This window comes from Carassius auratus, chromosome 27 (assembly GCF_003368295.1).
Source record: "Carassius auratus strain Wakin chromosome 27, ASM336829v1, whole genome shotgun sequence".
NCBI lineage: Eukaryota > Metazoa > Chordata > Actinopteri > Cypriniformes > Cyprinidae > Carassius > Carassius auratus.
In genome coordinates, this window is record NC_039269.1 from 9,527,831 (window position 1) to 9,541,542 (window position 13,712).

At 38.4% G+C, this 13,712-nt stretch overlaps 1 protein-coding gene and 1 pseudogene across 2 annotated transcripts in view; both read right to left on the minus strand.

The window, feature by feature from the left end:
* Positions 1–3,314: 3,314 nt before the first annotated feature.
* On the minus strand, positions 3,315–7,668 carry LOC113045393 (zinc finger and SCAN domain-containing protein 12-like). Its single transcript, XM_026205769.1, has 3 exons — positions 6,937–7,668; positions 6,769–6,847; positions 3,315–5,308 (listed from the first exon to the last, which is right to left on the minus strand). The coding sequence occupies exons 1-3, from the start codon at positions 7,267–7,269 to the stop codon at positions 4,488–4,490; spliced, it is 1,233 nt and encodes a 410-aa protein (XP_026061554.1). The 5' UTR covers positions 7,270–7,668; the 3' UTR covers positions 3,315–4,487.
* Positions 7,669–7,821: 153 nt separating this feature from the next.
* LOC113046265 (nucleolar GTP-binding protein 1-like) overlaps positions 7,822–13,712 on the minus strand; it is a 6,174-nt pseudogene continuing 283 nt past the window's right edge. Inside the window, exons 2-15 of the transcript XR_003276065.1 lie at positions 13,604–13,707; positions 13,325–13,461; positions 13,025–13,125; positions 12,848–12,940; positions 12,551–12,738; positions 12,379–12,449; positions 10,704–10,793; positions 10,479–10,589; positions 10,232–10,361; positions 10,055–10,155; positions 9,666–9,863; positions 9,124–9,189; positions 8,864–8,998; positions 7,822–8,258 (exon numbers count right to left, since the gene is read on the minus strand). The product of XR_003276065.1 is annotated as a nucleolar GTP-binding protein 1-like (transcript). The remainder of the gene's footprint in view (positions 8,259–8,863; positions 8,999–9,123; positions 9,190–9,665; positions 9,864–10,054; positions 10,156–10,231; positions 10,362–10,478; positions 10,590–10,703; positions 10,794–12,378; positions 12,450–12,550; positions 12,739–12,847; positions 12,941–13,024; positions 13,126–13,324; positions 13,462–13,603; positions 13,708–13,712) is intronic.

The following is a 13,712-nucleotide window of genomic DNA, read 5'->3' on the forward strand; positions in this document are numbered from 1 at the left end:
TCTTTGACCTATAGAGTATTAGCCGGCAACGGAGAATGGCAAGGTGGATTGTGTTGATGATATTATGCACTGCAGATGATAATAACTTCAAACTCTTTGCAATTTTTCTCTGAGAAACTCCTTTCTGATATTGGTCCAAAATTTTTCGCTGCAGCATTGGGGGAATTGGTGATCTTCTGCCTATCTTGACTTCTGAGAGACACTGCCACTCTGAGAGGCTCTTTTTATACCCAATCATGTTGCCAATTGACCTAATAAGTTGCAAATTGGTCCAGCAGCTGTTCCTTACATGTACATTTAACTTTTCTGGCCTCTTATTGTTACCTGTCCCCCTTTTTTGGAATGTAGCAGCCATATCACCCTGGAGCCCAAGACCGGTTGCCCATTGAAGTTAAAGGGGGGGGGGGGGGGGGGGGGGTGAAATGCTCGTTTTCACTCAATATCCTGTTAATCTTGAGTACCTATAGAGTAGTACTGCATCCTTCATAACTCCAAAAAGTCTTTAGTTTTATTATATTCATAAGAGAAAGCTAGTCTGTGTACCGATTTTTCCCGGAAAAACACGACCGGCTGGAGGCGTGACGTGTGGGCGGAGCTAAAGAATCACGAGCACCAGTAGGCTTTTGCGTTGAGAGCGTTTGGAAGCTGTGACATTACAGTGAAGAAAAAAACATCCGAAACAAACCATGGCTAACAGTCAGATTCAGCGTATATTTATGATCCAGAATCAGATCCAGAGGCTGAAATTTAACAAGAACAGCATCAGCAACGACCTCTCTATGTGGTATGTACTGAAACTGTATATATTTGCTTAGCGGTTTTGGAAAATGACTAAGTTCCACTTTGTCATATTTTTTTTTTTTTTTTTTCTTAAGCTGTACATGTGGAAAGTGCAGTTTGATGACAACATCACATGTTGTTTACTTGATGTGCTTACGTGCCGATAGCTAAGTTAACAACACAGAGATATTTGAAGCAGTTTTACTCACCGCCTGCGGTTCCAACACACGAACGTGACCCTTTTTCGTTGGGACTGCATTATGCTTAAGAAATAAACGATGTGCAAATCCGGCGTCAAACTGGGCCTTGTTTGTAAAACAAGCATCTTCGAAATGCAGGGAACAAACACAAACACTTGCACAACTCCATTGATGCTCTGTAAAAATAAACTCCATCCACTGGTCCCTTAATGCTGTTTTTTTTTTTTTTGGTAATCTGTGCAGGGTTGTCTTGCCCTGGCAACCAAAAACACACTTCTTTTGTGACATTTCGCGACGCTCTCGCTCTGATCAGTGAATCGCTCTGATCAGTGAATGTCTGTGCTCTCAGTGCTCTGCTGTACGGGAGCGCGCTCTTCCGGCAGACGTGCCCTTAGGACCCCTTATAAGGAAATTCCGCTCCATCTAACGTCACACAGAGCCATACTCGAAAAAAACTTTCCGAAACTTGTGACAAACCGGAAGGAGTATTTTTGGAACAGAAATACTCCTTCAAACGTACAACTTAATTTTTTAAACTTTGTCCATGTTTAGCATGGCAATCCAACTCTTTAACAGTGTAAAAAAACTCAGTATGCATGAAATAGCATTTCACCCCCCCTTTAAGCAGGGCTGAGCCTGGTCAGTACCTGGATAGGAGATCTCCTGGGAAAACAAGGTTGCTGCTGGAAGAGGTGCTAGTGAAGCCAGTATGGGGTGCTCACCCTGTGATCTGTGTGGGTCCTGGCGCCCCAGTGTAGTGATGGGGACACTATACTGTCAATAAGCACCGTCCTATAGATTTGAGACATTAAACCGAGGTCCTGACTCTCTTTGGTCATTAAAAATCCCATGATGTCTTTCGAAAAGAGTAGAGGTGTGACCTCAGCAGCTTGGCTAAATTTGCCCATTGTCCTCTGACCATCATGGCCTCCTAACAATCCCCATATCTGCTGATTGGCTTCATCACTCCGTCTCCTCTCCACCAGTAAGCTGGTGTGTGGTGGGCGTTCTGGCGCACTATGGCTGCCGTCGCATCATGAAGGTGGATGCTGCACACTGGTGTTGGATGAGGATGACTTAGGGGCCGTTCACATATCGCGCCTAAAAACGCGTGGAAAACCATGTCCTTTTTTCCAAAGCGCTCGGTCAGAAGCGCTCCTGAGGCGTCTGCCTTTGCTAAGCAACCATGACGTGCTCTCTCAATGAAGACGCGGAAATTTCAGCAAATGGATTTGCAGCACAAAAATCACTCTAAGTAGCTCTGCTACTAAATTTATTTCAAAATGGCAATCCATATACAGCTATGAACAGCTGTTCCTTTATCTTGGCTGAGTTTTCAACGTTGTTACGGGAAAGGATTAAGCTGATTGGTTGGTTCTTGTCACATGACCCGCGGTGCGCTTGCGGCATTCTGAAAAGTTGAGATGTTTTTAACTCGATGCGGTGCGGACGCGCCTGGAAAAAACGCATGCCGCGCACCTACATTGGAAATAATGAACTTGCGAGCGCAAAAGATGCAAAATGTGCACGGCCCATTACTGCCACCTACTGGTGGTTTTAATTTTACATTTAAAATATAATTTCATTTTTTCCCAAATTTAGTAACATTGGTCTCAGTTGTTTATTTACTTTTCACACTATCAAAATCTTTAGTGCGAATACAATCCAGTAACTTAATCCCATCAATAACACAATTCTAATATGGCAGATGTTTTAAACACAGTCAAATAAGACGTTTTAATTTTTTTCAACTTTATTTTATATGTGGTCTTGCTAAGAATGAAGCATTTAACAATATAAAAACAAATCTAAACTTTACGGACTACACCTTGTATTGTTATCAAATTGACCTAATATTTTACAGACTTAATACGGACTATACAGTCTTAAGTCTTTGAAATATTAGGTAAATTTGATAATAATAGCACATAATACTAATTTATTAAACTAATTTAGAAGAATCATTGATTGTAACAATTTGTAAGCCTTATTTATTATTCCACTGACACACCATATGACCATCTTTGTTCACATGAATTTGTTAGAAATACATCTTTATAATACATCTATATCTATATAAGTCAAACTTTTTTTAATAGTTTGACTGGTCCTACGACTTATAGTCAGGTGCGACTTATTTATCTAAATTAATTTGACATGAACAAAGAGAAATGAACTAAGAGAAATGAACCAAGAGAAAACATTACCGCCTACAGCCGCGAAAGGGTGCTCTATGCTGCTCATTGCTCCTGTAGTCTACACTAAGCAGCATATAGCGCCCTCTCGCGGTTGGAGACGGTAATGTTTTCTCTTGGTTCTTGGTTCTTAAAAAATGTGACTTATAGTACAGTGGGACTTATATATGTTTTTTTCCCTCATCATTAAGTATTTTTGGACTGATGCGACTTATACTCAGGTGCTTATAGTCCGAAAAATACTGTACTTTGTTTTGTAGATTATGCTTAAATATTTTTTGTAAATATTTGAATGTTGCTCTAGGTGTTTTCTGAGACTTTATAAAGAAAATACATTAATTTACATATAAATGAAAAGCATATTTGTAAAAATAGATTTTAAATACTGTACACCAGGATTTTCAAACTGTTTACATTCATCAAAGTGACATGTTGATTTATAAACAAACATTCATTGATTGAAATAATTTAAAATCTTAGAGGTACCTTGATTAGGTTGTATGTGAAAGTAATAGTTTGCTGTTTAGTAAGTTCCTCACAATAATCACATTCAGTTTTAGACCCCTGCTGTGCACTCATGTTATGAAGATAAAAGTCAGAAAAGTGACTTTAAAACATTTTCTACATGAAGCATTGCCTTTGAATAAATCCAGGGTTTGTATGCATTGATTGAAATCAAGTATGAATCCTTTTTCTCCTTTTTTTCATAAAGAAATATTCCCATAAAATTGTCAATTGTTATATCTTTGTTCATTACTGAAGTTGAATCTATTTTTCTCCTTCAAAGAAGCATTACAATAGTATCAGTATAACATCCCACAGAATATTTGAAAAACATCTACAACCTAAAAAAAATTTAAGTGACAAGTCACAAATAAGACTTGAAGATAAAATTCCTCAATTAACCATTTATTCCTATTAAATACAACACAGACAAATCCAGTTAGTGTTTTTGCTGTGACTTCCTGCAAATAAAAATTTAGAATCTATAATTATATCTAATTTAGATCATAACAAACTCCTCAAACAACACATTTTCCTGTACATTTGCTATTCAGGTGAAACGGAGTATTTCATATTGAAGGTCTCAGAATCTGAATGTGCTCAATCCAGCTTTCTAATGTTGGCTTTCACATGGTCTCCCTGCAGTATGTATACAGAATGCATTTCACTGCTTTAGTTTCTGCAAAATTACCTGTTAAAATAAGTGCCGGAACACTGCAAAAATACACTTGGAACAGAATATATAAAATATATTAAACAAACATCAAAAATGGTGTCCTTCATTCTCTGTTGTGAGCCTGTGCATCTTTCAGGGAAGCGTGTCCTGCAGTGTGTGAGTCTGTATATGGGAAAGTGCATGCAAGTCAGGATGGTGTTTCTTGGTGTGTATGCGGAGGTACTGTTTCCCTGCGAATCGTTTTCCACAGCGGGTGCATTCGTATGGTCTTTCTCCGGTGTGGACAGTCTGGTGAGCCGTGAGGTGTCCGGACTGTGTGAAGCGTTTCCCGCACTGCTCACAGCGGTACGGTCGTTCTCCAGTGTGAATGCGCATGTGTGTGTCCAAACTCTGCGACGTTGTGAAACTCTTACCACAGATCGAACAGATGAAGTGTCGCTTGCCGGCTCCACCTGTCCGTAAAGTGCCCATCCGGCCGTACAGACCCAGTCCTGAGACGTTACCCAGAGCAACGAGCCGCTGTGCTGCAAACAAGGGAGAATTATGGGATACGAGAGAGTCAGACCCGCCAACCCTCTGTGGAGAGCTCTGCAAGTGTGTGAGTGTGTCACGGACAGAGTGTGTGGCCCAGTCGGATACCAGATCCATATCAGCCTTCAAGCACAAGTCTTCCTGAAACACTCTAGGGACTTGGGAAGCGCGGGTATCTGACGAGGTTTGTGCGAGGGAGAAGGAAGCATTATCTGAAGCAGCCAAGTCGACGCTGGAGTGCTGGGACTCATCAGCGCCGGAGTGTGTGCCTGCAAACGTGAGTGTGTGAGAGTGCGTGTCATGATCAGGGGAGTGTGAGTGTGTGTGAGATTCCTGCCCCGAGAGTTCGGCAACATCTGGTTTCGGAGAGTCGTGAGTTACTGCAGAAACACTTTCACCTTCGTCCTCATCGTCGTCATCATCTGTTGAGAAACACACACAGTAAGAACAATATTTAAACCTACTGCAAAAATGAAAGAATTACTGAAAGTAAATATTATATTTGCAGCTGCAAGATTAGTCTTTCACAAGCTGAAAAGAATGCATGTTACACCTCTGGCTACCAATAGCTGCAAAACCACCACAGACTTTTACATAAAATTCTCCAGAAACGGCTAAAAACACATCTCTTGCATCTTCATTTGACCCTCTAAAAAAAGAAAAAGAAAAAAAGAGCCTCTAACACTAGCATTTTTTTCTTCTTTTTCTATTCCATCTTGTTATTTATTATGTGTTCGGCTAACCAACACTTGTCACAGCACTTACATATTATTGCTCTTTTGTTAGTTTTGATTGCTTCTATTATCCTCTTTTGTAAGTTGCTTTGAATAAACTAAATGTAGATGTTAATATTTCAAAAGGGCAATAAACATATGTGCAGTATGCAAGTTAGTATGAATACATATCATCTTTGGCTTGGTAAGTTGGACCTTAAACAATTAATATACATTAAATAATATAAATCTAACTGTACTGAAACGATCAGATACAAGCACACAAATCTGAACTGAATAATGACACTATTGTCTTCTGTAGAGCTGCTTTATAACAGAAATGAATCAAAGTCTTTTAATAATTTATGAACTTTGCAACACTGACACTGTTGTTGAGCTGAGCTGTATAATGACACTATTGTTTTATTGTAGAGCTACTTTATAGCTTTGTTTCATAATTAATGAACTGCATCCTTAACACTATTATTGAACTGAACTGAATCAACCTTAATTAACATTAACTAAATTGAAAAGAATAATGAAACTATTGTCTGTAGAGCTGCTTTACAGCTGAAACTGAAGCTGTTGTTCAAACTGAATATAGCTGAAATTGAGGTCATTTTACCATAATGTTATTTTCCTGTTTATTATGGTGAAGCTGAAATAAAAATATTATTGATCTAACTGTACTTACACTATCTGATAAGAACATAAACACCTGACCTGAACTGAGCTGAACAATAACAGTACTGTCTTTGGCAGAGCTGCTTTATAGCACTGTTGTCTTCTGCCCAGATGCATCTGACGTAATTTCATAATTCATGAACTGACACACTGACTCTTATTGAACTGGACTGAATCAACATTGACTTAAATAATGGCATTGTTGTGTTCTGAAGAGCTGCTTTATAGCTGAAATTGAAGTTGTTTCATAATTAATGAAACAATCTTGATTTTCATATTATGTTTAAGTATAAATTATGATTTGTCTTATAATCCATTCATTGTGCGAAGAGTGACATTTGCTTAAATTTTAAAATAAAAGTCTGGTGAACCATTAAAAAAAACATTTAAATATGTTTCCTTGAATTACATCACAAGCACATAGTTTTTTAAAATTAGTGAGTTTGAGTGGTAATGCATAACAGGAATGACCCAAGGCACGTCACCTCCCAGCGGCGGCTGCTCGAGACCTTCCTCTTTGATCTGCATTTGGATCAACTCTCCCTCCTCGCGAAGCTCACGCATCTGGAATCCGAAAGACAACAAATAATAATTGTTTTTGCAAATATATTTTTACTTGCACTATAAAATACTCAAAACAACTGGTCCCCTACCTCTAACATTGTACGTCGGCTGGTGGACTCTTCGTCTTCTTGCGTTTTTCTGCCCACTAGCGACTCGCGAGTAACGTTACTCAGGTTACCATCACACCGACCGTCGCGCGCCACGGGTGTCTCCTCGCTGTACCCCCGCGCCGCGACGATGGACTCTATGAGCTGCAGTTTCCTTCGGAGCTCCTCGTTCTCTTTCTGGTGGCGTGAGATCTCGATGTGTAAAACCGCGTAACCTTCGTCAACGAGCTCGCAGATCTCTGCCACCGCCGCACGAGTCAGCGTCTCCATGATGGTCGCGAGCTGGCTGTGAAACGCCCGGTAATTCGCCATCATTCGCGCTCCTCTGTGTTTGGGCCGCCCGTAGGTCCCGTGGAAAACCAAGGTCCCGTTGCAGTACAGGTTTAGAATACGGCGATTATTTCGTTCGTCGTTGGTGAAATAAGACTGTCGTGTGTTGTTTTGATTTTCTGTCTGAAACGGTATAACGCTTTGACACTGTTGCTAGTGGAGGCTGATGTCGTTTCCGGGGGGCTTCGCTCAGATGTTTTGTCAAAATAAAAGTCACTGTGGAACATTTTTGTAATTGTAAAACTTTAAATCATAAAACGTCAATATACTTGATGAAATTCCTGGTAATCGAATTCACAGGTAACTGCGACAATATATACACATTATTATACACACACTTCTTCAATTTGTAATTCAGTTACAGCAGTTCTGATATACAGTAAACCAGCACTCGTGCTCTTGTGAAATAAATTTTAATCCAAAATACAGAAATCTTTACCCAAGTACACTGGAAGGTTTGAACACCCCACCCCACACAGAAAGACAGACTACTCACTGCTCAACGTTAGTAAAGAACTTCACACGTGAATATCAGGGTTTAATACTTTAGCTGGTTTATTTGACTCCCACTGCTTCAGATCATTTGTTTGCTAAAGTGATGAAGGGTTCAAAATCATGATCCTGTACACTTCATCATTCTGCATCATATCAGACATTTCGAATGATGCGATTAACATGCATTTCAATAACTCATGTTTAAAGGTGTATTATCATCTGTATCAGAAAGAACTATTAAAAGTACAGAATATAACAAATATTTATTAATTATGGCATAAGGACAGGTATGAGTACATAAGAGATGTATGTGAATAAGGCTGCATTTATCTGTGGCTGGTGCTACCAGATTTCCTCTTCCCAGAAAGGAGATGTTTGGGTTTGACATCAAACACATGTCGATCAGATTCACCCTTCCTTCCCTGCCTGTTCATCTCCTTCTGTGAGCTCTTCATCATGGTCTTTACCTTCTTCAACATCTGGGAGAAATAAGACAGAGTCCAATGAACATCGCTCTATGAAAATCTTTGTAACACTTTACTAAGGAATTAAGATTCCCTTTATTCATTAATGACCAATAAATCTTTTACAAATGCATTAATGTATAAAGTGAAAAACAGCTGAATAAAAAGGGTGATATCATGCAATACTTGCCACATAGTAAACCATTTTTAAGTCGTTATAAATGCTTAATAAATGAATGTGAAAACTACAAATACAACATACTTCAATCTGACTAGAAGTCAATTTTGCTGCATCATGAAACGAGTATGAATAAAAATTAAGCATATTTATCATGAGTTAAAAATGGCTTGCTATTCGACAGGTATTGTATTAAAGGCACTATGAAGTTATAACTATCAATTATTTATAAGGCACTGTAAACAACCTATATATAACCTCTATAAACCATTTAAAATGTGAAGCTTAATTTAAAGTGTTACCAAAATCTCTATAACCTGCTAAATGAGTGACTATCATAAATTAATTTCATATTAGTCTAGAATATATACATTATATTTATAATACTATCTGTAATATTGATTTCAGGATATGATTATGCTTCAGGTAACGCAGGCACTACCTTGGCATCTCTGACTCCTGACTGGTCCCGTGGTGGTCTCGAGGCACTCTGACTGCGAGTGCGTGATGTTGGTGGCGCAGAGACTTCCCTCTTCCTCTTTCGAACCAGAGAGCGAGATCTCCGAGCATAGTGGCTCTAGAGGGACATAAGGTGAACACAAGCATGCTCAGATATGTATATGACCATATGGCACACACAATGAAGTGTGTTACCAATCGGGTTATGAATAATGGAAAAGCTTTAAGTATACAGGTTCTTACATCATCTTTATCGGTCATGTCCAAACCCAGATCAACCATCTCCTTCTCCAGAGTCGCTCTTTCCACCTGCAACCACATATACCAATCAAATCAACCCATCTTTAACCAGCGAACTAAAAAGCTGACAAAACGTGTTTTAATAGGATGCTGAACAACAAATATTCCATATTAGAAACACTTAGTCACTTATCTTAAGGTATCCTTGTTACAGAGTAATTACCGTATACATTTAGGTACTGAATAACATTAATTAAAAATATACTTCTTTTAAGGGTTAGGAATAGGGTTCGTCTTGAGGTTAGTTATGTATAATTATTCATACTTTACTGTACTTGCTATTTTAAATACATGTAATGTGTAACAAAGATAAATGAACGACATGAGTGTGAGTGATTAATAACAGAATTTTCATTTTTGGTTGAACTATCCCTTCGATAACTGCAAACTCTACCTAAAATATGCAAGTAATGTCTGATATATAAAAAAACACTTCCTATCATTTAAACACATACAAAAATAAGACTGCTGGACAGAAGACTGACCTTCTTGGCTGTGCGGGGCATTCTGGGTCCCTGTTTGTCTTTCTCTTTTGATGCGAGAATCTTCAACTTCCGTTTCTCACGAATCTGACTGGCAAGCTGCCGGATCTCCTGCATCTCTTCATCCTCACTTTCCTCCTCAGAGTCGTACTCTCCAGCCTTCTCACGTAGCTCCTCTTCCCGCTCCAAATCTTCCAGCCTCTGAGAATGAGAGAAAGGACAGAAATTCAAAACATGTCATCTGAAACAAGGATGTAACCAAATATTCACTACGGAGGCCAATTGTCATCAGAAATCCTTATAAGTTACCTCTAATCTGAATTTCAGGAGGCACTTGATATCAGTGGTTACAGTCCTTAAAAAGTTTGAAAATCAAAGCATTTGTTTCATACCTTCATGATCTCCGGGTCAATGTAGTCAGCAATATTGTGCCCCTCCCAAATCTCAGGAACCTTATCCTGCTTTTCTTCTGGATTCATCAAGTCCCAGTATTCTGAATACACAAGACAACATTTTTAAACATGTCTGGAGTGTATATGTGTGTACACGCGTGTATGTTTATATCTTACTCTGTAGATCCAGTGTGTAATCATCTCCCAGCTCGACCTCAAGGTCTCTCTCCAGTTTGCGTTTGGGAGCATTCGTCTCCATCGCCTTTCTACGAAGCAGAGCCCCTTCAGGAATAAACGGAGGCCTTTCCTGAACAAACCAAATCAAAATGGTTTACAAACGCACTATATTCACAGGAACCATTACCAAAGAAAATATGCTTATGATCAAGATGACACTGGTCTAAGAAGTGCAAAGAGCATGTACCTTTTGATCTCTCTTGGTAGGCACCGCCAGATGAAGTCTGTTCAAAACATCATGGACCTTCTTGGTTTTCATCTTCGTGTCCACACGGTGAGCCAACAGCCGATCACATGCCTATAAACATATGATCATAAATTGTTTATACCACCAATCTACAATGCTCTCTTCCTCTTAAAATTGGGTACACAAAATGAAGAGCATGTGTTGAGTGAGTAGAAGTGATCTCACCTCAGCCTTCACCTGCATCACTCCCTCTTCTGTCAGAGTGCTGGTCTCAATCACTGTGATCCCCTCAGCAATGAGATCCGAAAAGATTTTCTAGACACACAGAACAAAGTTTCAGTGTTACTGCAGAAAGTCTCAACTAGTTGCAGCTACGTCTTATCACGTTTCTTTTTTCTCTAAACTCTTTGAGACTAAATCTAACATGCATATAAGTCAATTGCTGAAAAAATAACATTATGAAGCTAAGAAGATCTTTTGAAACAAAACTGGCCGATCAGAAAAACTTCTGTTAAATGGAAACTTAAAAAGCACTTTAAAATAAAATGTTTTTGAAAGAAGTATATTATGCTGACCAAAGGCTGCATTATTGGAGCAAAAACAGTATAGAAAAACAGTTTTAATATATATTACATTTTTATATATATATATATATATATATATATATATATATATATATATATATATACACACACCACACACACACACACACACACACACACACACACACACACACACACACACACACACACCACACACATACTTTATATTTTAAAAATATACAAAAAATTACAGATTTTTTTTGCAGGCAATTACCCCAGTCTTCAGTGTCTCATGATGCTTCAAAAATCATTCTATAATGTTGATTTGCTGCTGATTTGCAGCTTAAAGCTGCAGTCTGTAACTTTTTTTGGTTAAAAATTATCCGAAATCAATATTTGAGCAAGTACATAACCAGTGAGTGTTCAAAACTTTTGCCTTTAAACCTTTTTCACAACGGTTAGCTTATAATAAATGTTTTTTTTAATTTGAGTGGAACTGGTAGGTTGTCACGGGAAAATGCAACATGGACTGCTGCGTCATTATGTCACATCTGTAAACATGAAGTTGTTGTCCCGGCTACATGTGAGGATCCTGCAGGTGATGGATCATTTGATTATAGCCTATTCCCACAGCAGCTGGAAAAAATTAAATTAATCATTTTGATGGCAGACTGTTGTCCAGAAAGGATTGTGTGTTTATGAAACATGTGAATGAAATTAATATCAATATACGGTTGAAAATTATTATTTGGGTCATATATTTTAAGAAAGTAGGCTCTAATCTGTGATTGTGAAGTAAAGTAAATATCCACACCGGTGCGGTGAATGACTGCCACATGTAACATACTCCTCAAAAGTTTGATTAATCTGTGCAGGAGCCGTGCCGGAGCACAACCCATGCTAGGAAGATAATTCCAGAAACAGCTGCAGTTGCAGGTTTTCAAACAGAGATGGAGACAAGAGGCAAAACTTACAGACTGCAGCTTTAAGAAGCATTTCTTCTCATCATCAAAAGTTGTGCAGCTTAATATTTTTGTGGAAACCATAATACACGTTTTCCCAGGATTATTAAAAAAAATCTTAAAGATCTAATGACAATATTAATGTCTTCTTTACTGTCCCTTTTGATCCATTTAACATATCCCTATGATAAAAGTATTCATTCTAAATACTTAAAAGTTCCCCAGTTCTTTGGAACATTCACATACTGGTCTGAAGTGCTTGAATTCACCTGTCAGCATTCAATAAGATATAATAAGGCTTTAGATGCCTCTGAATATAATGATAAACTATATGGACCTACTTTTTAAAAAGATGCTTTTTTCAACATTTTTGAAAGATTTAGAATCTCAGTTTACCTGGTTCTCCTCTGAGAGTTCACTGATCTTCTTCAACGTCACACTTATTGGCCAACACGATCAACGGCTGCAGAATACACAAATAATCATCACTGCCATCATTCAGCACAAAAAAAAAAAAAAAATGTTTACCAGCATTTAAGTTAATTCTTCATATGTGTGTGTACCTTATTTGGCAAACAGTGGCCGTATATTGTTGAAGAGCTCTAGTTGTTGTGAGAGATTGTGTCCGCACTGCTCTGACACATCCATGACATAGAGCACAGCAGCACGCAGGTGAGCCAGAGCCGTGATGGCCTGCATTTCTATGGTATTCCTTTCTTCAAGAGGATGATCCAAAATACCAGGGGTATCAACCACCTACAAACACACAGCCATAATTATCAAGAACATTTGGTATAAATTCATATAATATAAAATCAGTGCCATTAATCACTGTCTGGAAACCATGCATTTTTCTAACACTCACCTGCCAGCGCAGGTATCTGTAATCCATATGACCCACAAACAAAGATTTGGTAGTGAAGGCGTACGGCTGGACCTCAACATCAGCACGGGTCACCTGTACACACATACTCCATTAAAACCTAATATTAAAAACTTGACATTTAATTTACCTTCACATGCACAAATTTTACAAACCAACCTTGTTGATAAAGCTGGACTTGCCAACGTTGGGGTAACCACACAGCAGGAGGGTTCTGGTATTTGGGTCAATAGTGGGTAAACGGGACAGATGCTGCCGCACTGCGGTAAAATAAATATGCATTTAGTATGCACAAATGTGCATCGGAAGTAAAAGAATTAGTGCTTATTTTTGTTTCACATTTATGCCTTGATCAGTGAAGCCAAATAATCCTCCAAAAGTATCAACATTAAAGAACTCAAAGAACCGTCTGTTTTTTTTTTTTTTAAAGTATCTGTATATGTGTTTAAGTGTTTGCACCTTGTTCTAAATACTCCAGACTCTGTTTCTGTCGCTTTAAGATGGTGCACATGCGCCCCAGTGCGGCCCGTTTCAGCTGCTTGCAGCGATACAGTGAGTCTCCATATTTCATTAGCCGCACATAATCTTTAGCAACACTACGAATACACAGACACACAGTTTACTCATACACAGATGAGAAAAAAAATAATAATAATCAGCCAACATATTAAATAAAATCAACCACAAATTAATTCTAATAAGTAATGTGCATGACGTTGTTAAATTCAAAAGACTCACTTGTCAATAAGGTTCTTGGCGATGTTGATCTGACCCAAAGCCAGTTTATAATGATCTTTATCATACAGCACATTCATCAGATCAGCATAGAAGGGGTGAATATCCTAAA